Below are 27,124 nucleotides of genomic sequence, written 5' to 3'. Positions count from 1 at the left end.
GCACAGCTGAGAAGGGTGCAGATCCCACCGTATTAACCTTAAGGATGCCGGTTTGTCCTAACTCATTTTCCTTTGTTACTTTACTTCTGGTTTATTTCACTTACTTACATTACTTGTCTCATTCTTGTGAGTATTTGGTCTTTGTACACCTTGAGTTTGCAACCCCTGGTATACCTATATATGTCACAGAATTTAAAGAAACAATTCTGTGAAAGAGGCAGAAACTGGGCTGACTTTAAATAAACAATGTGGTTCGACAGAGAAAAAACAGCTCAAGCTAAGGCAGCAAGGAGGGGAAAGCACATGGTATATATAAAAATTAGAAGCCCTGCAAAATTTTACCTAGAAGCTGCAATCAGTAATTACAGAATTCAAGGAGAGACAGTATGGCACAATGCTTTGGAATTAGATTCAAACCCCAGTTCTACTACTTAGCAGTGAAGTTACCAAATCAGTTAAGATGCCCCAATTTCTGTTTCATTAGCTATTAAGCTACTTAATCAACACTTCTGAGTTTAATGAAATATAATAGCAAAGTTAGTACTCAACAGTTACTAATTCTCTCTCTCTAGACTTTTCTAAATCCACAGAGCCAGCAGGGAGTCAGAACTCTTTTTCAGGCCAGAGTTATGTTTGCTTTTAAATCTCAAAACATCAACTACTAAGAATAACCTTATTCAAACAAGAGGGGTCATGTTTTTAGAATAGGAGCAAGTGACACTATACAACATCAGAATTTTCGACGTATTATATTAATGAATTTCATATACAGACTTCCATTTATATTAATTATATGTATGAACAGTTTTATTAAGAGACATTACACAGTAAGATATCACAACAACATCAAGATTCGTCTATGTTTAAAACCTTCTGAAATGGCAACTTAGTGAAGTTTAAAAATTCTCTACAATATGAAAAGTATTACATTATTTAGGTGGCTGCCGGGTGACGAAGTCTAACTCTTGTTCTTTGTAACAAAAAACCAAACTTATCAGCCTGTTACTATTTCTGAGAAGCGGAGTACTATTTTTTCAGTACTCAAGTTAAAAGATCTCTGGCCAGCAGACTAAAATGTTTGTTTTATAATTGCCCGCTGAACTATGATAGTTTGTTTCCAGATGGTGCCCTTCCTTCAACCTGCACACAGTCTCTCCTTGTTCAGAGCTATTCAACCTCCTGCTGATCCCACCACCCCCACCCGTACTTAAGGCTACAGAGAGGAAATCCTAAGGAGGAGATTTTCCCCCTTAGTCTCCAGCAATTTTTAGTGACGTAGTATGTGGGCTGAACTTGAGTTTACTGAGAAAGAGAGGGAATCACTATTCGAGGGTGCTGTATGTACAATCTGGGTCAGCTGCAGCCGGTTACTGCACTTCTCCATGTGGCAGACAGAGCAAAGCCACAATGCTTTCTCTGCCGGATTAAAGACAGCCCGCAGACCAGAACTTCCACTATACTACTTAAAATTACATAGGTGGCTTGTCAAGTTCAATTGATTAGCGTTGTAAGAAGAAAAAGAAGTTCCTTATTACAGATGGAATTTGACGGTCCAAAGCAAAAATGCAATTGCCATTAAAGTCACAGAGGAACAAACTTCTACACTGATTTTTAAACGCAAGAAAAAGAGCAGCAAGTTTCTGGGTCTGCTTTATCAACAGATGCATAAAGGTATTTTAATATTTATTTTTCTTTGACATTCTGTGTATGTTCAAAATTCTACATCTGTAGAAATTTCAAAATCTTTTATTAAATGAAGAATTTTAAAATATACTAAACAAGTTATTTTAGCTGAAAAAGGGCTGGGTTTTTTTGCACCTTTATGTTAAAAAACTGATCATTATGTACTTTGTGATGATTAATGCATGCTTTGAGGTTCAATTTAGTAATATTTGGTATATATGCTTATACATTGCTACATACATGTTAGGTTTCAGAAAACAAGTGCTTTAGTGACACCAGAAAGAAATTTTTAGTAAGTAACAGATTCAATGTATAAAGTTTATAACACAGTGATTAAAAACAAAGGGATACAAACAAAAGAAAAGAGCTTGTAAACATTAGCCTCTCTCCATGCAATTCCAGTGTGTGTGTGTGTGTGTGTGTGTGTGTGCGCGCGCGCGCGCTGGCAGATCACGTATACTGTTAGAGATCTTAAAGTATAGCTATGAAACACAGCTAAAAAGATGTAAAATTAACTGGAAGGCTTTGCAACAATCCCTCAATTATAGTATAACCAAATATCAAGCAGAAATTTTGGTAAAGATTTAAGCTAAGTCTATGGTGTTTCTTGCAAAAACTCAAAGAATTTTAAATAACTTTTCAGGTTTACATGTAACAGTTATTTAACTTGGGTAACAGAAATTAAAACTGCTATACCTAGAATTACTTAAGAAAGCAAAGTTATTGATACATTAAAAAAAAAAAACAAAACCTAAAACTTTGCAGGTTAGAATTAAGGAAAAAAAGAAAATGTGACTTAACTATTAAGTAAGTAGTCAGCAATAACAGTAGAAAATAAGAACCCAGAAGATAGAATTACTTAAACTGTATTAAGTACAATTACTTAAATACATGATCAAAAGACCAAAAATATATATATATTTTAGACAGACATAATTTCGGTAACCAAGCAAGAGGTTTCTTTCAATATTCTACTTTCTTTCAATATTCTACTTAAATTGTATTATGAGAACTGTTAAAAATAAAATTACTAGTTAGCAAAATTACTAGTTTGCTTTAAACACCAAAGACACTTAAGGTTTTTTTAAATGATCTGGGGATCCTCTGTTTTTCTAAAACTAAAGACATTAAATGGTAAGAAACTTCAATAAGCAAACAACTGTAAAGCTCAGATTTTTTCAACTTTACTTTCATGTCTTTTCCTTAAAGATTCATACTCTAAATCCTGGGAGGATCTCTGTTGAACATATTTTACAAGAAACTGATAAAATGTCCAAGCAATACTGCCATCTCTCTCTTTTCTGTTGCTGTTTGCTATGAAAAGTGCAGAACCTCATTAAACCTTGGTTCTTACTGAAGCCTTAGGCAAGCATCGAATCTGAAACCCCAAACATAAAGATAACTACTATCCCTTTCTTTAATATCTCCGGGGATGAGACTGTTCTCAAGTCTTTTCCCAGAACATAATTCACCATCTAGAAATATCTAAAGCATCTTCAATGCTTCATAAATTTAAGTTCATTGCCTCACGCTGTTTTTAGTGCGTGACATAGGCAGTTAAATGCCTCTATGCATTTACCATCTGAAAGGAAGTAAATCCTGATTTTTATTTCTTCTCTCTACTAGCTGGCAGTGTAGCAACTATGAAGAGAAATAATACCAAGAAAATTAACTCAAAGCATGGACTTTTTTCCCCCCTTTTTTTCCTAAAAACAACCAAGCAAAGGCATCGATTTAAACCTAAGTATACTGTAACGAATTTATAACGTTCTCTTGGGACCTAGGAAAGTTTTAACATATACAGAAAGGTTTTATGAGGTAACACAGATTTATAGAACTTACACTTTTAAAACAGAACGTGGTGGGAAAATATTAAATAAGAGAATGTTTTCAGAAAATGTAACAGTAAATGTATTTTTAAACCAGTTCTTACTCATGACGTAGCTAGTCTACTACTTCAGAAATGTGTCTCCTTATATTTCTTTGGGTGACAACGAAGTCACTACTTTTATAAGGTCAAAGGAATTGTATTTATTTAAGAACAAATGTTTAGTTGCTTCCTTTAAATACTTAGGTCAGATTCTCTCACGGTACACGAGGATTTATCTTACGATTTAATCGTGCAGGAGCCCATGAAGAGCCAAGGCAGACGACAACAAAGGGAAGCTACTGCTATTTTAATTTCTCATCTTTGTTCTTTCATGACAACACTGACGTAAAGTCACAATAACAGTCTTGGATTACATGTTCTTAGTTGTCCTATACAAATCTGTGTCTGGTAGGAATACAAGCTGTTCCAATCAGAATATTGTTCATGAAATTCTACTTGTTTTGAAGTTACACGACAGCTTCTGAATTTCCCTTGTTTTGGTAGCTTATTTCATAGATTATTTAAATAAAATAACTTTATAGTCTAAGAATTTCCATTCTATTATTAAAGTGAAATGAGTGAAAAAAAAAAGTGAAATGAGTGAATCTGAGGACTAGTAAGTTAACTATGTAGGAGAAGTACTGTACATTTTACTGTCCCAGTTTTAAAAATAAACCATATCTAAATCCCATGAATCTGCAAATATAAAGACCATATCTAAATCCCATGAATCTGCAAATATAACGAAAAATCTTTTATTGGTAACTCTAGTACAATAAAAGTCTTTTTCTTATAAAATAGAAGACTTTAAGGTCTAAATTTTCTCTTGACATCAGAGGCAAAAATATAAAAACAAAAAACTAAAGTACTCATCCAAGTGCACTTTTATCAGTAAGCAACAGCCAGCCTCTGATACTAATATGGAATATTATTGTGCTCATTCCTCTTATCTTGGTTATGTTAGTGAGAGACAAATTATTTTCCACACTCCATCCACTCTGCTTTATTTTCATTATCACTCCACTTTGAAAACACTATTTATTTGAAAACACCAAAGAGACATGGTTTTAAAAGGGGCAGTCATCTTTATGAAAGCAGTTGGGAATCCTTATTTCATGGATCGTAAGAACCTTCATTTTTGGGGGAGGGTTCCTAATCACAAGTTAGTTCTGTAGCTATCAAGTAATAGTAATACATACGGGGGAAGGAATGACAGCAGAAGTCTGGGATTGAAAAACGATGCAAACAGCCTAACAAAAATGATTCACAAATACCTTTTCATAAATAAGTAATGGGCCCATGTAAAGACCTACAAACCAGAAAAAGACTGAAAAACAAGAAGCACAAAGTTAAGGCTCCTCTATAGTTACAGCATGACTACGATAAAATTCACAGGTCCGGAAAAGTTACGAGAAGAACTGAATCCAATGTGAGTGCCAATTCTGGCTTCTCTGGGACTTTATTTCTTTGTAAAAAGAGTATACATTTATTTCACAGTGTTGTTGTGAATGCAAATAGTTAACAAGCATTAAGGGATTGTTATGCTCTCGGTGACAGAAAATAGAGGACAGAATATGTCACCATATGCTGCAGTGGTTAATGAAAAAGAGAAACATCAACTCGAGTCTTTTGCCTCGGTTCAGACTCTGGCTGCATCTCTCAGAAGCTGTGTGACACTCTGGGTAAGGTCCTTAATTTCTGGATGCCAGTCCTTCACTGAAGATGAGGACTGTAATAATCTACTTAAAGGGCTGGAGTTACAAGTAATTTACTTAATACATGCAAAAGGGCTTAAAACAAGGTAAAAAACCCAAGAAGTATGAACTACTGTTATTACTGCATTGCTATTTTTAATTGTAGGCATAAACAATTTGGGACCTGACTTCTCAAATCAAAAACAAGAACTTGGGTGGAAAGTGGGACAGAAGAGTTCTGCCTTAGTGTATCCACTGCCATCCTTCAAAAACAGCAGTTAGGCACCCAGTTTATGAGGGGGAAAGGTGGGCCATGTGCTCCAGCAGCCTGCTTGTGCGGCTGAGGGAAGCGGCACATCTCAGTCACTTTACTGCAACTACTCCAGAGGGAGGTAACTCGTGAAACAGTAAGCAGCTTCGGTTCTTAAGAGCAAGTACTGGTGTTTCTACAGAAACTGTACTATGAGGGACAAGTGTTTCTCTGTCACAGCAAAAATGAAACACTCCAAGCACACAAGCCAGCAATGCGTGCCACTGCTAGCAATGTCAGCCGAGGAGCCGGGGAACCTGAATCCTTGACCGGTTCTAATACTACCGATTTGCGTGGCCTGGGCTTTCAAAATGCACATGAGTGCAAAGAGGTTCTCAAAGGCACCTTCCAACTCTAACAATCATATTCAACTACAGAGAGTTTCTTTCCTTGGTAATGGTTTCAGGAAACTATTGAAATTTTACTAAAATACTGTTCAGTAGACTCTCTGTTATAAGAATTAAACTGCTTAAAAAAAAAAAAAGAATGAACCTGCTAAATCATATGTAAGCTTAGAGCATTTATAGGATTATAGTTCAGAAAACACAATTACCCACAATAATGACTGTAAAGATTCTCTCATTCTTAAACTTGTCACTAATCCCAAAAGGACAGGCTACAAAACAAAAAACATAACGCCAAAACTTCCTGGTCTGAGATCTGTCTAAAAAATGTCTCTTTGACAGATAAAAAAGATACTTACTATAGAGGGCCAATTAACTAAAACCACATAATATAAATATAAAATAATAACTAATAAAGTCACCTATTAACTTTAATACTAGTTAGGGAAGAGGGGCACCTGGGTGGCTCAGTCAGTTAAACATCTGCCTTTGACTCAGGTCATGATCCCAGTGTCCTGGGATCAAGCCCCACATCGGGCTCCCTGCTCAGTGGGGAGACTGCTGCTCCTTCTGCCTCTTCCCCTGCTTGTACTTTCTTTTCTCTCAAATAAATAGATACAATCTAAAATAAATATATAAAGTATATTTAATACTAGTTAGGGAAGAATGTTTTAATTAATACCTTACAAACATTGTGTATCACTTTCAGAGCCTTCAGACAATAATTAAACTTTCCAAAGGTAAGAAAAGTGTCTTATTAGGGTCTCAAAGCACCCAAGAACACTAACCCTATGCCTCTGCACACAGTGGGCACTGAAATGAGGAATAAAAAGCATTATAGTGAGGTGGTAGTTGGAGAGCTATTCTCTGAAACCTAAGTTTTAGACAAATGCAAACACATTATGATGTTGAATTTAACAAAGTAGTAACATTAATTTTGGCCCAGTTTAGTAACACCAATAGATACCCAGTTTTCCCCTTATTTTTTTTTTTTAATATTATTGACTTTAAAAGTAGGTTAAAATTGATTTTTACTTTTCCCCATTGGTTTATTTTACTTAAGAAAAGACATGAACTTTAATGCAGTTTTCTAGTAACACATTTTGAATTCTAAAAAGAGGTAGTATATTTAACAATTTTTGATAAATTAGGAAGTGCACACAATGTAATCCACACACGGCTGAGAATTCTGTTGGAGCACACTGGTTTTATTAGTTTTTGTTTATTTTTTTAATGGACCACCTCAAATATAAACAATTATTCTTAACGCCAATATAATACAACCAGCTAATAACAGTATCATCTTGACTGCAAGATGACTCATCCTGGGTTTTGCTCATGTTTATTATTCTACTTTATTTACTTACTTATGTTTTCATTGTTTTTTAAAAGACTTCATACAACCTCATTTCAAAATGAAGGCTTTTTTCTGGACCCTAAGTGTGCTATTCTTCCTACTAATGGGCACTGGACAATGCAGAGGAGGAGAGTTCAAAATAAAAAAAACATCCCAGAGGAGATACCCCCGTGCCACAGATGGTAAAGAGGAAGTAAAGAAATGTGCATACACATTCCTGGTACCTGAACAAAAAATTACAGGGCCAATTTGTGTTAATACCAAAGGGCAAGATGCAAGTACCATTAAAGACATGATCACCAGGATGGACCTTGAAAACCTGAAGGACGTGCTCTCTAGGCAGAAGCGAGAGATAGACGTCCTGCAGTTGGTGGTGGATGTAGATGGAAACATTGTCAATGAGGTAAAGCTGCTGAGAAAAGAAAGCCGTAACATGAACTCACGTGTTACTCAACTCTATATGCAACTACTACATGAGATTATCCGTAAGAGGGATAACTCACTTGAACTTTCCCAGTTGGAAAATAAAATCCTCAATGTCACTACAGAAATGCTGAAGATGGCAACAAGGTACAGGGAACTAGAGGTAAAATATGCTTCCTTGACTGATCTCGTCAATAACCAGTCTGTGATGATCACTGCGTTGGAAGAACAGTGCTTGAACATATTTTCCCGACAAGACCCCCATGTGTCTCCTCCTCTTGTCCAGGTAGTGCCACAGCATATCCCTAACAGTCATCAATACACTCCCGGACTGCTGGGAGGTAACGAGATACAGAGGGATCCAGGTTATCCCAGAGACTTAATGCCACCACCTGATCTGGGAACTTCTCCCACCAAAAGTCCCTTCAAGATACCACCAGTAACTTTCATCAATGAAGGTAAGTTACCTCTTACTGTTAAAAATGGAAGTATGAGGTTAATACGTTTTATGGTTTATGAAATAATGCACATAATAAGTCTTTATTCTTCATCTTGGTGATGTAATTATACATGAACATTTTTGTTTTCTATTAATCAAGAATTGAACTTAAATACATCTCTCAGCTCTGAGTCCAAGAATTCCTAAAAACAGTGTATTCTGTGAGAAAAGTTATTACCTTCCAACCAAATTCTTACATCTAAGTTACTAGCATTAAGACAGGAATGAGTCCACAATCCACTTCTAACCTCTACAACCATCCCATCAGCCTCCAGCTGGGTCCTCTCACTGCTCAACAATCCTTTTGTTTACCTCTTGCTGCTCTTCTCATTCTCCTTCACCCCAAAAGGAACATTTAAAAATTTGCTTTCACTCTCCTTAAGCCTGTAATTGTACCTCCTCCTTACCTCCACTCTCAGACACGCATCATCTATTGCTGTAGTGAGATGAAGTCTACCCAGTCCTAGTTTCCTTCTTCTTTCGTATCTTGAAAACATCTGCACAACACCATGCCTTCTTGACCTCAGTCGTAAGAGGAAAAGGTATCCCTTCCAATTTCTAAGACTAAACAAACTACAACTTTTATCATATACCCATATATGTATAAGTAAGTTTTCACTAGGATAATAAAAAACCCTAGAATTGATCTTAATATCCATACTCTATTTCTTAATTCCTTCCCTTCCTTCCTCCCTTCTTTCCTTCCTTGTTGATCACTGATCTAAGTGCCCAGAATACAAAGATGAATACTTTACCTTTGTTTCAGTTTAGTACACTCACTGCTAACTTTCTAAATATTTTACCCCCACATCCATTTTCTCATAAAGCATTCTCCTGAATCTTTACAAATTGCTTTCTTTCCTCAGAGTGGAAAGAAAAGCCCAAAGGCCCAAAACTAAAAAACAAATCATAGTTCATTCACTTATGGAGAAGGCAGCACATGAAACTGCACACAGACTATGGAACAATTTTAGACCTCGAAAAGCAGCACACAGACTGGAAATAGACACAGCATGAGCACCTCTCTGCATCAGTGGAGCCACGGACCACCCACATCCCTGCTTTCTCGGGCATCCACATCGTAATATTGACTCTTCCTACTTCCCTAGGTCCTTCATTTGCATCTTCTTCCTCTCCTACAGCTTAAGAAGTTTGCCTCAAGATTCCCTATTTTACAGGTCTTACACACCTTCAAGGCTACAAGTATCACCACTGCTCAAATGCATCCTGCTTAGAGCTCTCCCTCCCGATTCTAACCAGTGCTCAATGTTTGCTTCTGGATGCTCTACCATCACTGCACAAGGTGCTGCTTCCTCTTTGCCTTCTTCCAGCTTATCTGTCAACCAGGCAGCTTTCAAGTCTTAAGTAAAATAGTATCTTAAATGTTACACATTCCCAGATTCAAACAAACATATCTGGATGGCTCTTTCCCCAAACTGCTAACTGTGCCTTGAACACATTTTCTCTATCACATTACACTAGGGTTGTTTGCATGTCTGTCTCCTGCTAGACTGAAAGCTTCTGGATGAGAGCGAAGGGTCTCAAACGTCTAGCCAGGATCAAGTTTTGGCACATGGCACTCAGCAAATTTCAAGCACTACAATAGATATTTGAGGAATGAGTGAGTGAATAACTGCAGCTTAAAATAATCCTTTCCCAGCCTAGCATTTTCCTTTTAGAGTAATTATTATAGAGGTAATACATATTTATTGAAGAAAATCTAGAAAATAGTAATAAGCTTTTCAAAAAGCTTCACTGAATATCCAAACAGTAAGGAAAGTTAACATTTCCGTAATAATCTTCAAGTCTTTCTTTTTTCCCCCTCTTGTTAACATGGTAATCACTATTCTTATAATTTTAAAAGACAACTTTGTTCTTTTTCTATCTCTGTGGTTATACCCTTAGGATCAATCTCTGTTTCTAAGATGGACGGGTCATTTGATTTTGATTTCTCTACTGTGATTCATGCTGCTCCATATTTCTGAATTTGCTTGGCTCATCCCTGTCACTTCCCTCCTGCCCCACGTGTGTAGTCGGCAGAGTTCTATCCACGCTGCTTTTCTTTCATGGACTTGTCCCCCAATCATTTATTTAAGATTTTATTTATTTGAGAGAGAGTGGGCGCGCGCACGTGGACGTCGGGTGGGGTGGGAGGGCAGAGGGAGAGGGAAAGGGAGAAGCAGACTCTGCTGAGCAGCACCCTGGGATCATGACCTGAGCTTAAGGCAGACGCTTAACTAACTGAGCCACCCAGGCGCCCCTTGTCCCTCATTTCTATTCAGAGACAGAATTCTAAAATCCAAGTTATTTACTTCCAGGCAGCACCTGGAAGATGGAGACTTCTGGATTATTATAGCTATGTAACATTGGGATGGGGTGGGGTGGGCGGGCAACTGCTCTGTGCCCCAGTTTCCTCCTCTATAAAAAAAGAGGATAATAATTGTACTTACCTCCAGAATTTAACACTTGAGGAGTGCTCAGAATAGGGCCTGGCATTCAAAATGTTAACTCTTTCTTATTAGGAATGGTATAATGGTTTGTTGACTAGTCTAGCTCCATTTTCCGTCTCCATCAGAATATATTCTCTATTGCCAACAGATCTATCTTCTTAAATTACCACTTTGATCACATCACACTTCTGCTCAGCAGTTCCCCATTACAGACAGAAAATGTGCATTTTGCTTAGCCTGGGTAAGAACAATATCCTCCTCAAATGAAACTTACTTCTTTAGCTTTCCTTCTACTAATTTCCTTCACAAAAACCATCTGCTTCAATAAAATGAATCAATTCATTGTCTTTGAAATATTTACCATGCTTTCTGCCTATCAGATTATAAGGCTCAGACATAAGATATAGTAAAGTGAAGTAAAATAAAAAATAAAAAAAAATAAAATAAAAGTAGCAATTCCTCCCTGAAGCCCTTGTTGACTTCCTCAGGCTTAAAGTGATTGTTCCTCCCCATGAATGTCTCTTTTCTCTGGAACATAAAATATATACAACAGGGGCGCCTGGGTGGCTCAGTCGGTTAAGCCGCTGCCTTCGGCTCAGATCATGATCCCAGAGTCCTGGGATCAAGTCTCGCATCGGGCTCCTTACTCAGGGGGGAACCTGCCTCTCTCGCAGAGGCTGAGAGAGAGCAGCCATTCTGCCTGCTTGTGCTCGCTCTGTCTCTGACAAATAAATAAATAAAAATCTTAAAAATACACACACACATTCCTTCTATTCCCTCTTGAATTATCAGTTATCTTCACATGTATTTACAGCACTCAAATACACATTTAAGTAAAATGTCTTCCAACTATAATGTAAGCTCCTTCCTGGTAGATGGATATTGTATCTCATTTGCAGATGCTAAATAAATGTTGGTTTAACTTGTTATTACATTTTTCATAGAGCTTTGTAAAGTTGTCATTCCACAGACCTTCATGAAAGTATTTTAGTACATTCTACTGCACTGTATCCTTCAATTTATACTGTTCTCACTCTCAGTAACAAGAGGCTACAATACCATTATGTTAGGTAAATGATGATCACTATTACCTCACACACCCTTTGATTTTCAAAGGAAAGATGTATACAAAATCATCCACTGGGTATAGAAAGAAAAAAAATGTATTTTTAACAATCTTTTGAAAAGTATTTGTTCTGGGGTGCCTGGGTGGCTCAGTGGATTAAAGCCTCTGCCTTTGGCTCAGGTTGCGATCTCGGGGTCCTGGGATCGAGCCACGAATTGGGCTCTCTGCTCAGCGGGGAGCCTGACTCCTCCCCTCTCTCTGCCTGCCTCTCTGCCTACTTGTGATCTCTCTCTCTCTGTCAAATAAATAAATAAAAATCTTTAAAAAAAGAAAAGTATGTGTTGTTTAAGCTTTTAATGTGTACTTCTCAGCAAAGTAGTTTATTCATATAACATAAATAAACATAATTGAGTTTGTGGAATTTTTTTTTTTTTTTAACTGATGGAATGTACAATTAGGTAGGTATGGAGATGACCACCATGGAGTATTTTCTGTGGGTTTTTAATCTTAAGTGGATGGGATCATCAGTTCTCAGAGAAGTCATTATTCACATATTCATACACTGATACATTTTAAAAAGGCTTATACAAAATGAGCTCTATCAGTTCTAGATTTTATTATACATTGAGTTATAGTGCAGGAATAATCCTGTATTTCAGAATTAAATCCCATGCTAGGGATTCAGCATATCGAAAGTCCCATTAAACAGACTTTTGTTTTAATAAAACAATGATGTTTATATTCCTATTTACCAATCCTTAATGTAAAAATTAAGGGAAGATATAACTTCTGTTATTCACTATTTACTTGTTGCTACAAGTTGACATAACTTTTCACTTCTTTTATTCTATAAATATTCGTCTTTGATATTGAAGGACATAATGAGCTACACTGTAAGAATGGTCATTAGAACACTAGCAAACATAAAAAAGAAAGTGCATAGAATTAAGAAAACCTGTTTCCTCCTCTGTTATTAACCTTGGGGTTAGTAACAGACTTTGCCTGTCTGGATCTATTCTCTCATTTGTATAATGAGTTGGATGGACTGGAAACCCTAACATCACGTTTTAGTTCTAACATTCTATGATTCCTATCAAATATAAATTACTCTAACAATAATAAACAGACTTGCCCTTTTCTTTTCTTTATATATAATATGCAAAAATCTGTGTGCATATTATTCTAATCAGACTGGAAAATATGTCTGAGCTGTTTGGGTACTTGCACAAAAGGGGCAAAGATGGATGGTCCGCCTGTACTTACAGATGCTCTGGCACCGAGAAGTTTGTATTACTGTACTCTGTGTGTGGGAACATGGTCTAGAAGTCTAAAGTCTCTAAATGTATAATGTGTATGTATTATTTAAAAGTGTTTCAGCCAGTCACAGAAAGTCAAATACTGTATGATTCCGCTAATACAACATACCTAGGGAAGTCAAATTCATACAGACAGAAAGCAGAATGGCGGTTGGTGAATGGAAAGTTGTTTAATGGACACAGGGTTTCAGTTCTGCAAGATGAAAAGACTACTGGAGACTGGTTGTGCAACAAAGAGAAGGTACTAATGCCACTGAACTGTACATTTAAAAATGATGAAGTTGGTAAACTTTGTTCTATCTTACCATCATTTCCCTAAAAAGGTGTTTTAATGACAATTTTATATTTTTCTTTTAAAATGGTTTTAAGAAAAATGCACCTCAAAAAAACTTACAATGAACTTTAAAGCAAGGGGTGCCTGGGTGACTCAGTCCGTTAAGTGTCTGCCTCCAGCTCAGGTCATGATCCCATGCTCCTGGGATCGAGTCCTGCATTGGGCTCCTTACTAGTGGGGAACCTGCTTCTCCTTCTGCCTGCTTTGCCTGCCACTCCCCTTTCAGAGCTCTCTCTCTCTCTCCCCCTCTCTGACAAATAAATAAATAAAATCTTATAAAACAAAACAAACTAAATAAATGAAGTAAAGCAAATAACGCAATACTTTTGTTAGATTAAGAATAGTTATCCAGAAACGTTACTCTCCCTCCAGCTTAAAAACAAAATATTTGAGAATTTAACTACACACCTGGCAAACTGCCATCAATAAAATCGTTTAACATTAACTTCATGTTATTCAGTGGCTACATTTTGGGTTAGTCTTTTTTAAAAAACAAAACATATTACTCTTTTACAAATGGTATATTTATAAAAATAAGTTTATTGCTTGTAGGCAGATGGACCTGAAAAAGTTCCTGCACACTGTGTTAGGGCACAGATCTGAGCATCAGGAAATCTGGATTTTGGCAAGACTTTTTTGTTGCGTCTTTTTTAAGACTGTTGTGATTAAAGGAGGCGATGCATATAAACATCCTTGTGTATGGTCTGACCATCTATTCCATTTTTCTGTGCCCTTCCCTATATGTGCCTTGCTTTGCCATGTATGGGTATAGAAAAGGTAAGCTTTAAAAGCAGTCATTAGAAACTTCATATGCTTTTTAGTGGATAAGCTCATTTTCAAATATGTATAATGCTTCTTATTGGTATTATTTTAAAGATGCAACTGATTTCAGTGGAATACTCATATATTAACACTTAAAGAGGAAAAATTAAAGACTGTTTAGACAAAGGGACCATTGGAATATGACTCTTGTTACAGTTAAGGGGAAACAATTGATAAACTCTTTTGTAATTAAAAAATATAAGCTTGGGTTGCAATCTACATTTGAAACTTACAGATTAATAAACATAGTAATCTACATTATCGGAAGAATCTATTATTGCTTCAGAAAGTATTTGCCTCAAACTTCCCATTCTGAAATGCTGTCAAATATGTTTATCTTATACTTAGCTCACAATCCAATTAAAAAGTTTACCTCTCAGAAAGATTGTACTTGCTGACCAATTATTTGAAAGCTCTAAACTGATTATCTTTTTTGTCCTGTTTCTCCTATCACAAAGAGCACAGGAATGGAATGAAGTTAAGAAAATAAATGAGGAATTCAACAACTTTAGAAAGGGAAGGCTTTACCTTTTAACTTAAGCAATTAACCCCCCCCCTTTTTTTTGCAGAAAAAAAAACAGGTATGTTAAAAAGATGGTTCCCAGTAAAGGTATAGTGCAAGTATGAAAAAATTTTGTTAACCCATTGTTCTGGGCAAAATATGGGTTCCTTTTTTATTTTTATTTATTTATTTTTTAAAGATTTTATTTATTTAACAGAGATCGCAAGTAGGCAGAGAGGCAGGCAGAGAGAGAGGAGGAAGCAGGATCCCTGCTGAGCAGAGAGCCCAATATGGGGCTTGATCCTAGAACCCTGGGATCATGACCTGAGCCGAAGGCAGAGGCTTTAACCCACTGAGCCACCCAGGTGCCCTGGGTTCCTTTTTTAACATCTTAATTTTATTTTAATTTTTTTTCAGTGTTCCAAGAGTCACTGTTTATGCACCACACCCAGTGCTCCATGCAATACATGCCCTCCTTAATACCCACCACCAGGCTCATGCAATCCCCACCCCCTGACACCTTTCCAAAACCCTCAGTTTGTTTCTCAGAGTCCACAGTCTCTCATACTTCGTCTCCCCCTCCGAATTACCCCAATTCACTTTTCCTTTCCGTCTCCTAACGTCCTCCATGTTATTCCTTATGCTTGACAAGTAAGTGAAACCATATGATAACTGACTTTCTATGTTTGACTTAAAAATATGGGTTCTTAATGAAAAATGCACCTTGGGAAATAATGTGGCATGACTGTTCAATATTTTTCTTTCTATGAATCAGATCTATTAACTGGAGTTTGTTAGTCCAATAAAAACTTTTAATCATCAGATAAACTGAGGAAGAAAGACACTTGTCCTTCAAATTCAATGTACAAAATTCTAGTTTCCTGCCTTAAGAAGAGTCCAATTGTGTGTCAACAAAGATGAAGACTATTTCAAGATTACTCAATGCAAGGAAAAGATTAATAAAACTCCCATTTTAAAAGAAAGGTACTTCCTGGGGCACCTGGGTGGCTCAGTGGGTTAAGCCTCTTGCCTTCAGCTCAGGTCATGATCTCAGAGTCCTGGGATCAAGCCCCACATCTGGCTCTCTGCCCAGCAGGGGGTCTGCTTCCCCCTCTCTCTCTGCCTGCCTCTCTGCCTACTTGTGATCTCTCTCTCTGTCAAATAAATAAATAAAATCTTAAAAAAAAAAAAAAAAAAGAAAGGTACTTCCAGTCTATACTGTATGGTTCACCATTACGAATAAATTCCTGAAGCATGTCAATTAATTTACTTCTAATAATATGCAAACTTGCAAGTTAAATCTGACCTCTCAAAAACAAAGCTGTTACTTTTCTACTAGTCATTTAAGAATTCCTATTAGGCAATGATTTTTATGGTAGAGAAAGAAAAAACATTTAATATAAGAATGTCTTGTATTCTAACTCTAGGCAGAAAGTAAGTTAACATATTCAAATAGTAATGAAAAAATGTTTCTGTTAAGATCAACAATACACACTGGCTAAGAAAGGTTAATTATTTATAAAAATGAATACAAATAAATACTAAATTCTTTACTGAGGAGAAAAAGTAGCTGAAAGTACTACTAATTTTATACACATGTTCTGGAAAAGGGATTTTTTTTTTCCTCAAAGATTGATTTTATTTATTCATTTGACAGAGAGCAAGAGAGAGAAAGCACAAGTAGGCAGAGAGAGAGGGGGAAGCAGGCCTCCTGCTAAGCAGAGAGACTGATGCGGGGCTTGATCCCAGGACCCTGAGATCATGACCCAAGCCGAAGGCAGAGGCTTAATCCACTGAGCCACCCAGGTGCCCCTGGAAAAGGGTTTCAACTAAATTCTCCTAAGTCTTTTGATTATCTAACAGGCAGCCAAACTGCAACCATGAAGGCCACCACAAACAAGTGGGTTGAAAATTAAAGATCATTTTATTTTTTTTTTAAATATTTTATTTATTTATTCGACAGGCATAGATCACAAGTAGGCAGAGAGGCGGGAAGAGAGAGAGAGAGGTGGAAGAGAGAGAGAGGTGGAAGCAGGCTCCCTGCTGTGCAGAGAGAGCCCGATGCGGACTCGATCCCAGGACGCTGGGATCATGACCTGAGCTCAAGGCAGAGGCTTTAACCCACTGAGCCACCCAGCAGCCCCTAAAGATCATTTTAAATTTGCATAAAATGAAGTCTTATCAAATGAAAGCAGGATTTAGGAAACCCAAAACTCTCCAATTTGGTTAAATATCCAAGGGCCTTTTAAATAGCAGAGAAGAAACAAATACTATTTTACAAATACTTTTAACACTCAAAAGCTTGATGTTTCTAAGTATTTTAAACTATTCAAATAACCTAATGAAAGTCCAACTGCTGAATATATCCTTAAATATAAAATGTAAATTGTCAAAACTATAATTAAATGAGTGCAGAGCAAATATTTAGAAGAATGACATTCATAAAACAAACAATATAAAGGTGGTATTTATAAGAATAAGCAAATTTCTGAAATGAGAGGTATTTATGTGGATTCCAACAAGACTACTTCATATGTGCATTAACTACAACAGAGTTCAAAATAAGAGCAATATTCCTCAGGTATCCTTGACTATTCCGGAAGTGACAACTTAGAAAAAGTGTGACTACACTGAAGAATCAATTTCAACTCTACAGCCAACCTCAAGGGCTCCAAGTGTCCCCCTAAGCCATTACATCTCAGACGTACTAGACTGTAACTCCTCTGTAACATCAAGCTCTCTTTGGATTCCATCCCTCAGCTCCGGTGACTCATGTGTGGCCGTGATCAGATTCCTTAACCCCACAGGCCTAACTCCTCTTCAATCTTCAAGATTCTGCTCACATATAAGTAGACTTTTATCTCTGTTAATCTGGATTAGTTATTTCTGGCCAGTGTCCCATGTGCCCTACAGAACTCCATCAAAGTACCTACCATATTGTTAAGGAATTCTCTCTTTACTTGCCATTTCCCCCATTTCCCACTTGACTCTACGGTTGTTTCTTTACCACCCAAGACTAAAATTTTCTAGCCTATTGTTGATGCAGATAGACACATCTGGAAAAAATGCACAACTGAGGAAATTCTGGAAACCACGGTGGCTCCAGGAATTACCAAGTTCAATAAATATTTGAGTGTCTAAGTGGGCCTCCCCTGTGGAAAGACAACGAAAAGATACAATCTTTGCCATGGAGAGCTGTATGAGTAAACAAATGAATATATTACCATGCACTACACAAAGCAATCCAAGAATGGACCCGGAAATTAAGACTTTACTTTTCCTTCTATTTCACTCCCACATATAAAATTAAAGTTCTATAAATTTCATCCTATCCGAACTACAACCTTTCTATCCTTCTCTTACCTGACTACAATGTATGTTTCTGTAATGTTTAGTAGCTCATATATGACTGGTAAAAAAGAAGGAGAGTATCAGTAAAACAAAGAGGTCATACTGGCTCATTGGGAGTATTTAACAGCTAACATCAGCTGTTAATTTTGGTGCAATATTTTATAGAACATGAGGGTTTTCAGGAATACAGTATTTTCTACAATAGACATGACTATACATTCATCTTTGATTAGCCATATTAAATTTATTAAATAAGCATATATTTATTAAAGGAGTTACTGCTGTACGTTAGGGATAGCAACAAAGGACAAAAGACTACTAACAGTTAATAATGATGCCTACTCTGTATTGTGTAAAAAGTTCTGAATACTTTTAGATTCAGTAACTGATAAGGTAGATAATATAAAAATAATTCACACTGAATTTTAATGGAGTATAATCTAACTTATGGCCAGTCTGATAAGCTCAAAAATGTTACTTTTATCATAGTCTTCCCTAGCTTAAGAACCCATTTATAAGCTTTCACAGGCTAACCAATATCTTCATGAATACAGAAGCATAAATTCTCAACAAAATTTTAGCAAATCTGGCAACCTTTAAAAATAATAATACACTATGACCAAGTCAAGGTTATCCCAGAAATACAAGGTTGGTTTAACATCAAAAAGTAATCAACAGAATTTACCTATTAACAAACGAAAAAGAAAACCCTGTTGTCTCAGTAGATAAATAAAAAGCTTTTGACAAAATCCAAAGCCCATCATGATAAAAACGCTTAGAAAACTAGGAACAGAAGGAACAAGAATTTTTGAAGTAGTTGTTAATAGCTTAAAGGACATGTTTGTAATGAATGAAAGCTTGGAAACTGCAGAAGAGAAATTAGAAACTATTTAAAAAAATCAAATTGAGGGGTGCCTGGGTGGCTCAGTCAGTTAAGCAACCAACTCAATCTCAGATCTCAGGGTTGTGAATTTGAGCCCTGCACTGGGCTCCATGCTGGGTATGGAGCCTACCTAAAAACAAAAACAAAAACAAACTGAAACTCTAGAACTAAAAAATTCAATACCTAAAATAAATGTAACCCAAGAAAGACAGCATTAAGTCTTTACAAGTAGTTTCTCAAAATTTTTACTAGTATTATGTAGTGTTTGGTCACTGTATCATAAAAACTCTGAAACAGAAATTATCGATAAAACATTAAAATGTGGGCTAGAGGGGCGCCTGGGCAGCTCAGTGGATTAAGCCTCTGCCTTCAGCCCAGGTCATGGTCTCGGGGTCCTGGGATTGAGCCCCGCATCCAGTTCTCTGCACAACGGAGAGCCTGCTTCTCCCTCTCTCTGCCTGCCTCTCTGCCTGCTTGTGATCTCTGTTGAATAAATAAATAAAATATTTTTTTAAAAAAATGTGGGCTAGAGAAATAGATCATCACTTGATTTTGTCTGTGGTTTTCAATTGTCTTGTATTTAAAATGTGAAGGCGGGACCCCTGGGTGGCTCAGCAGGTTAAGCCTCTGTCTTCCGCCTAGGTCATGATCTCAGGGTTTTGGGATCGAGCCCCACATTGGGCTCTGTGCTCAGCAGGGCGCCTGCTTCCCTCCCTCTCTCTACCTGCCTCTCTGCCTACTTGTGATCTTTCTGTCAAATAAATAAATAAAGTATTTAAAACATGAAGGCAAGTTAATTAATTCATTTACTTAAAAAAAGACTGACAGAAAAAATGCAATCTTGCCATTTGCAATGACGTGGATGAACTACAGGGTATTATGCTAAGTGAAATGAGTCAATCAGAGAAAGACAATTATCTTATGATCTCACTGATACGTGGAATTTAAGAAACAAGGCAAAGGATCACAGGGGAAGAGAGGAAAAAATGAAGAAGATGAAACCAGAAAGGGAGACAGACCACGAGAGGCTGTTAATCTTAGGATGCCAACTGAGGGTTGCTGGAGGAGAGGGGTGGGGGGAGGGGGACGGGGAGGCCATGAGGCAGTGACTGGGTGACAGACATTGGGGAGGGTATGTGTTGTGAGTGCTGGGTGTTGTGTAAGACTGTGTAAGATGTGTAAGATGAATCACAGACCTGTACCCCTGAAACAAATAATATATTATACGTTAATTAACTGAATTTCGATTGAAAAAAAATCACTGATTACCCGCCAATAGTTAAAACACTGATAATGTGCAGTCAGAAGAAAAATGAAAATAGTCACCATCCTCAAGGAGCAATCTAGAGGAAAGAGTTCAGTCTCTAAGAACCCCTTCTAATGATGCAATTGTGTAATTATTTATTTAATGAGATGAATCTTTCCCCAATTAGTCCCAAATGGATCCTGTATATACTGGCACAGTGTAGATAACACATTTCTTAAAATTTCAACAATCCCATTAGCATTATAGTGAGGATTTTCTTGTATGAGCTTTACTTGACTAAATTCTATTTTCACATAATTTTTAAAAATTGCATGTGTCAAAATTTAAATATTTCTAGTAAAATATAAAGTTTGACAACTGGGTTTTCTACACTTTGTGTTGTTCTAAAAGATCTGTGGGGTAATTCTTATTTCTGAATCACTTAATACTTTTACATGCTTATAAAAAACAATTGATCAAAACACTGAAGAATGGTGCAACTATAGACTGTTCAGTAAAACTTAGAAGCAATCTTTCTTCAGATCCAAAAAATGTGGAAATCACAAGTCCAAGAGTCAGCTCCTCTACAAAACATCTCACAAAATGTTTTATCATTTTAAAAGCTATGAAGAACTTACTCATGTATTAAAAATTGGGAGGGAACCCATAAAACTACAAAACAACACAAGAGCAAATGTAGCCGGCAGTTCAGAGCATGGGCTCTGGGATTAGAAAGAACGGGTTTACGTCTAGGGCTTATTACCTTCTAAGATACAGGACCTTAGACGAGTTAACTGTTGCATCTATAGCACATCTGTAAACGATCACAGGGTCATTGTGTAGACTAAATAAGAAAATTACTGTTCGTCATATAAGTTGATACAACTCTTTAGAAAGGCATTTTGCCAACATTCCTGAAGTGTATTCTTATGGACTGTTGAATGAGGGGAAAAAGTTAACAGATTCTTTAAGTTTGGGGAACTCTGGTTTATTTCAGGGCTTCTTAATCTTTCATATGTGCATGCACACTGTGGGTTTCCAAAAGGGTAATGTAATACTTAGCAATAATAAAACTTATTTGACCATGGTTGGCCATTTTCACTCAGTACCTCAAGGGATTAGTGTGTTCCACAGAAATCAAATTTTGGAAACTGTAAACCAGGCACTATGAAGAGCTATAAAAGTGTTCACACCCTCTTGATCCAGTAGATCAATCCCACAGCATTTTTGTTAAGTAATTATTTGAAAAAAAAGAAGCCAGTAAGATGACACTTTGTATACTTTTATAATAGCAAAAATCAGATGAAACCTCAATATCCAATGACAAAGGAATAAACAATGATGTATCAATGTTAAAAATTTATATTACAGCTACTAAAAGTGTCAGAATGACTGCAGTCCCACCACAATTTCTGTTAAAAGACAGAATCCAACTTCCTATGTGTGTCAGAATGATGACAATATAAAAATGTTTTTCTATGGACAAACACAAGAACAGTGGAAAATGAAACAAGTTAATCTTCCATATAGTGGGAATGGGGTAATTCTTTTATTTGGTTTCTTAAACTTTTATGGTGTTGTGTATATAACAGATAAAAAGTGGTATCTTTATAAAGAAAACTATAAAGGGAAGACTTTTGATTAAAAACTATCTCAATATGGCTCTGTTCCTATTAAGTTTCCTGGTAATCAATGACATTTTCATTATAGGACCATTCAAAGACTGTCAGCATGCAAAAGAAGCTGGATATTCAGTCAGTGGGATTTATATGATTAAACCTGAAAACAGCAATGGACCAATACAGTTATGGTGTGAGAACAGTCTGGATCCTGGGGGTTGGACTGTTATTCAGAAAAGAACAGACGGCTCTGTCAACTTCTTCAGAAATTGGGAAAATTATAAGGTAAATCAGCGATTCCGATCAGGGATGTGGAACATAGCAGCTCTTATAGAAGTAACCATTCTGTGCAAATAAATAATACAGTTTAAAAATAACTATCCACATATTTTTCATTATCTACTCTCCAGTTTTAAAGTAAAAATTAAAAGGTAAAAGGGAAACTGAAGTTATCCTTTCAACTGCCCGTTTTCAGTCTGGATGATTTATACATATATTTAATTCTTAGCGAAGACTACTGCTGATTCCATTTTCTAAAAAGACAACTGCTTTTTTGTTTATGACCACGTTATGATCAGCAACTGTATTTAAGCAATATGAACTACAGAACTTCAAAAAATGACCATTTCTCTAGGACTGATTACCTCTGATAACTGTCCCCTCATGTTGTAAACTGCTTACCCCAAAGGCTGGTGCTGCTGGGAAGTAACGTACCCCTGACTGTCACACGGGACCAGAGCCGTGCAGCAGTCATTTTGGAAAAGTAAGCAACCAGTCCTTGTTAATAATTTTGATGTTTACATGCTAACTGTAGGAGTGGTATACACCCTCCAGTTCAAGGATGGCAGATGGGTGAGATTACATTTTCTACATGGTCAATTCTTCATTCAGAATTACATAAGTCAGGTGATTACTCACTTTTTGGTGACATTTTACTGGCAGTTAAAACTGAGACATTAATACATCCATGTTAGAAGTTATTTCTAAGCAAGTAACTAGGGGAAAAAAAGTCCTGCAAAACAATCTTCTTGAGAACACAGGTAGTGTTAAGATGAGGTTTACTGAGCCTTAGGCTGTGCTGTTTACCTACCGTGGCGTACGCTTATGGAAACAGAAGAGTTCCTTGATTTATTTTTTTAAAAAAGTCAACAACTTTTCCAAGGTGGAACTCTGAAGATTACTGCTATATCTTCTGATATTTAATTGTAACACAGCTAAAGAAGACAATGTGCTTTAACAACAGAATACTATCATTTTTACTGAGTGATCATAAGATGTTAAATACCCTTTTTGTTTGGCTATCAGGGTGGGGAGGGACAGTTACAGATATACTCTTAGAAAGAAAATTTTGGCTCTTTGTGTATGAGAGAGATTAGGAATCCTTTTCAGAGATCTGGGTAGCTTATTAGTTGATGTTTTTAGTAGCTAGGAATAATTTTCATTCTCTTTTGCCTTTTTCTGATCTGTAAAGTTTGAAGCTAGCTGTTCAAATGAATAGACAAAGTAAGAGAGAGCAAAACAAAACAAAATGACTATGTGGGGCTTGTAAAAATTAGGTAACCTATTAAAAGGGAAGTTCACTAAATGGTGAGTATTTATCAAAGGTTTAAAACTTATCTGTAAAGAAGTTTACTATCTCTACACTTATTTATGCCCTCATGCTGTTTGTTTATTAACAGAAAGGGTTTGGAAACATTGATGGAGAATATTGGCTTGGACTGGAAAATATCTATATGCTTAGCAATCAAGATAACTATAAGTTGTTGATTGAATTAGAAGACTGGAGTGACAAAAAAGTCTATGCAGAATATAGCAGCTTTCGCCTGGAACCTGAAAGTGAATTCTTTAGACTGCGTCTGGGAACTTACCAGGGAAATGCAGGGGATTCCATGATGTGGCATAATGGTAAACAGTTCACCACACTGGACAGAGATAAAGATATGTATGCAGGTGAGTAAGAAAAACTGATGTGTATTCTTTGCAGAACGACTAACTTCTATATGCATTACAGAGAACCCTGCTATTAAAGTATATGGTACTAAAAATCTTTCCAGAAAGTTAATTTTGGACTCAATCACAGGTTACATAAGCTGCCAAAAGGTTAGTATCTCTTCTATAAGGCAAGCCCAAAGTGTGAATGAACTCTATGAAACGCAAAGTTCTATCATTCCAACCAGGGGCTGGGATGGGGGCTTGGGGGGAAAACAGCAAAAACTCAATTCACCTGGAAACAAAACAATGCCTGAAATCCATAACTACTACTAACTAAACACCAACCACATGCCAGGCACTGTTGCAGGTGCTACGGATACAGCAATGAAAAAAGTTCCTGCCCTTCTAGAGCTTATTCTCCAGGAGACAAAATCATTTGTCAGGTGGTGACAAGTACCCTAATAAAAATAAAACCCGTGAGGGAACAGTGAGTGATGTGCAGCAGGGGGTAAAATGGGTGCTATTTTATACAGAGTGGCTGAGAAAGGTTACCTTGAGAAGGTAACATTTGAATAAAGACCTGAAGGGAGTGAAGGAGGCCAGCCATTTGGGGATATGGCTTTGATAAAGGCATTTCTTAGTACCTACATGGAAGGGAATAGTACGACTGCAACATGTGGTAGGACAGCAAAAAAGCTTTACTCAGTGGGGAAATTAATATTCTCTTTAAAATCAGTTAGGCAATCTAGACTTAACACTTAACACTACGGCACCTGGGTGGCTGGTATCTGACTTTGGCTCAAGTCGTGATCTCAGGGTCGTGGGACTGAGCTTGCATGGGGCTCCCTGCTCGGCAAAGAGCCTGCTTCCCCCTCTGCACCTCTTCCCCTCCTGTTTGTGCAAGCAGAGTCTCAAACAAATAGATAGATAGATAGATAGATAGACAAAGTCTTTTAAAAACTCTTAACATTAATTTTCATATACTTTTTCCTTTAAAAAAAAAAAAAGATTTGTCAGAGAGAGAGTGCGCACGAGCAGGGGGAGCAGCAGGCAGAGGGACAGGGAGAAGCAAGCTCCCCACTGTGCAAGAAGCAGGATGTGGGACTTGATCCCAGAACTCTGGGATCATGACCCGACCCAAAGGCAGATGCTTAACCGGCTGAGCCACCCAGGCTTTTGCCTTTTTAACCCAGATTTGTGGCCCCGATAAAGAGATATCCCTCCTGAAAACTGATCTACTTTTCAGCTGTATCTTGGCCAGAAGCATGTAGGTCTCTACGTTAACCTATTTTACAATGGCAAAAGAGGAAAAAAGAGAGAGATGTAACCAAAGTATACACCATATTTACAGAAACACATCTGACCACTGGTAGGGCTATTCTCTTTTATATTATTTTGTCCTATTTTAATAATTGAATTTTCCCAAATTTACTTTTAGCAACTCTGTATCTTTCCTTCCCAATCTCTCCCCTCTCCCTCTTTCTCTTTCACAAACGCTATTTGTGTTTTATTTACCCTGCTACCCCAAAATTAAATCACTTAATTAAAAAAAAAAGCAAGTAGTAAACAAGCAAAGGGCAAGATAAAGGCAATTCAAGTGGTATTTCAAGTAGCTGATACTTTAGGAGCAGTAACAGAATGAATGAAGAAACAAAACCACACAGATAAAAGGTAACTGAAGTAAGAAAAACTCAAATAGTCCCAAAGGTAGCTTAAGTTTTGATGGTTTGCAGAGTACTGCACATAGAAGAAACCTTTACTTTGCTATCTCTATTTTTTTCCTCAAAGGAAACTGTGCCCATTTTCATAAAGGTGGATGGTGGTACAATGCCTGTGCACATTCTAACCTAAATGGAGTATGGTACAGAGGAGGTCATTACAGAAGCAAGTACCAAGATGGAATTTTCTGGGCTGAATATCGAGGCGGGTCATATTCCTTGAGAGCAGTTCAGATGATGATCAAGCCTATTGACTGAAGAGAGACAGTCTCCAACTTAAACGACACAGAACTCTGTATTTTTCAGTTCCTAAAAATGTAAATGTTACATGTATATTGTTTTGCACAATTCATTGCTACAGATACTATAAAGGGGGACTTATGAATGTAATTTCATCTTTCCTCAATATACTGCAGAAGGTTATTTGTACCCATAACCCTATTTTAAAAACTATATTGACTAAATACAGGTAAAGCTTGTTTTATAAAATGTAAATATTTGCCACAATGTATAACAAAGCTTAGCTTTATTTTAAATCAAAACTGAATACATGTTCAAGAACAATTTATTTAAAAACTTTATGAGATTGCTCTAACTTCCAATTGAAAAATAATTTTAAGATTTCAAGCCAAGTATTACATTTTATTTATAAAGTTACAGACAGGAAATTAGAGAAAACTCTAATTTTGCCAAAAGAAAATACATTTTGCATTGAATAAAAGTTATTTCAAACTGAATTTGTGCCTTTTACATGAAATGATTATATCTGAATTCTTGACAACATATTATATATCGATTTCCCAAAAGAATTAAGTGACCCACAGTATTAATATATTTTAAAACAAAAATAATGTATGCAATATTTAAATAGTCAGTTTACAAAAATAGAAATAGACAAATTATTTTAGTATAACTTCATATGATTTACTGAACATCAAAATTTCCTGAAACGCATTTGTGGTGTTGTATCAGCAAAATACTGGTATTACAAAAATTTAAAAAGCTAAAGGTTTTCATATCTGAATTATAACTATAAGCTTATTAATTTTCTTGCTCACCCTACCCCCAAATCTGCTACTCGAAAGTCAGAAAGCTTGGAGAGCTTTACAAGCCATTACTGCATACTGATGGACGGGACTAATACAATTTCAAGGAACTGTTAGATATTTTCCCAATACTGAGATTCAATAGCTTCAGAAAAGAATCCACAGGGGTTTAGCTAGTCCAATTCGCTAATTCCATTTTATGGTGTGTGTGTGTGTGTGTGTGTGTGTGAGAGAGAGATTTATTCACCTTTGGATGTAACAATTTTATTACTAATCTTCTGGAATAATTTCCTTCCAGAATTCATTCATGAACTAAAAATTTAGAGAAATCTCATGACTTTTGTTTAAGCAAAAAGAAAACCCAATCAGAACTGAAGATGACCATTTAAACAACTCAAGCTCACCAACATGACCAGTATTTTTTCTGTCATGTTAAAATTAAAATTCTGGTGAAAGAAGGTTAAGAGAACATCAAAACCTTATAGTATTTGTATTCTTTGTTTTAACAGTCACCTTCAAACGGTTTTGAAGTCCCTCCTACCACCCCCAGAACAAAAACAAAAAATCTGGTGTAAGATTTCTAGGATGGGGCCCCCAGATGACTCGGTCAATTAAGCGTCTGCCTTCAGCTTAGGACATGATCCCAGGATCCTGGCACA

General features: G+C 36.6%; 2 protein-coding genes across 4 annotated transcripts in view; one reads left to right on the top strand and one right to left on the bottom strand.

Annotated features, from left to right (window-relative positions):
* RALGPS2 (Ral GEF with PH domain and SH3 binding motif 2) overlaps positions 1 to 27,124 on the bottom strand; it is a 153,825-nt gene that overhangs the window by 37,608 nt on the left and 89,093 nt on the right. The gene's annotated exons all lie outside the window — the stretch shown is intronic.
* On the top strand, positions 1,306 to 25,778 carry ANGPTL1 (angiopoietin like 1). Its single transcript, XM_032862579.1, has 5 exons — positions 1,306 to 1,671; positions 7,294 to 8,139; positions 21,861 to 22,054; positions 23,449 to 23,719; positions 25,490 to 25,778. The coding sequence occupies exons 1-5, from the start codon at positions 1,662 to 1,664 to the stop codon at positions 25,675 to 25,677; spliced, it is 1,509 nt and encodes a 502-aa protein (XP_032718470.1). The 5' UTR covers positions 1,306 to 1,661; the 3' UTR covers positions 25,678 to 25,778.

The sequence above is a fragment of the Lontra canadensis genome, unplaced genomic scaffold (assembly GCF_010015895.1).
Source record: "Lontra canadensis isolate GAN:19392208 unplaced genomic scaffold, GSC_riverotter_1.0 scaffold24, whole genome shotgun sequence".
Lineage (NCBI taxonomy): Eukaryota > Metazoa > Chordata > Mammalia > Carnivora > Mustelidae > Lontra > Lontra canadensis.
This window is presented reverse-complemented; position numbering and strand designations above follow the sequence as displayed.

What these genes read in the sequence shown, in the direction of transcription:
- ANGPTL1 (XM_032862579.1), top strand. An exon ending in GAAATTGGGAAAATTATAAG is followed by an intron (nt 22,055 to 23,448) that starts GTAAATCAGCGA and finishes GTTTATTAACAG; the next exon opens with AAAGGGTTTGGAAACATTGA. An exon ending in AGATAAAGATATGTATGCAG is followed by an intron (nt 23,720 to 25,489) that starts GTGAGTAAGAAA and finishes TTTTCCTCAAAG; the next exon opens with GAAACTGTGCCCATTTTCAT.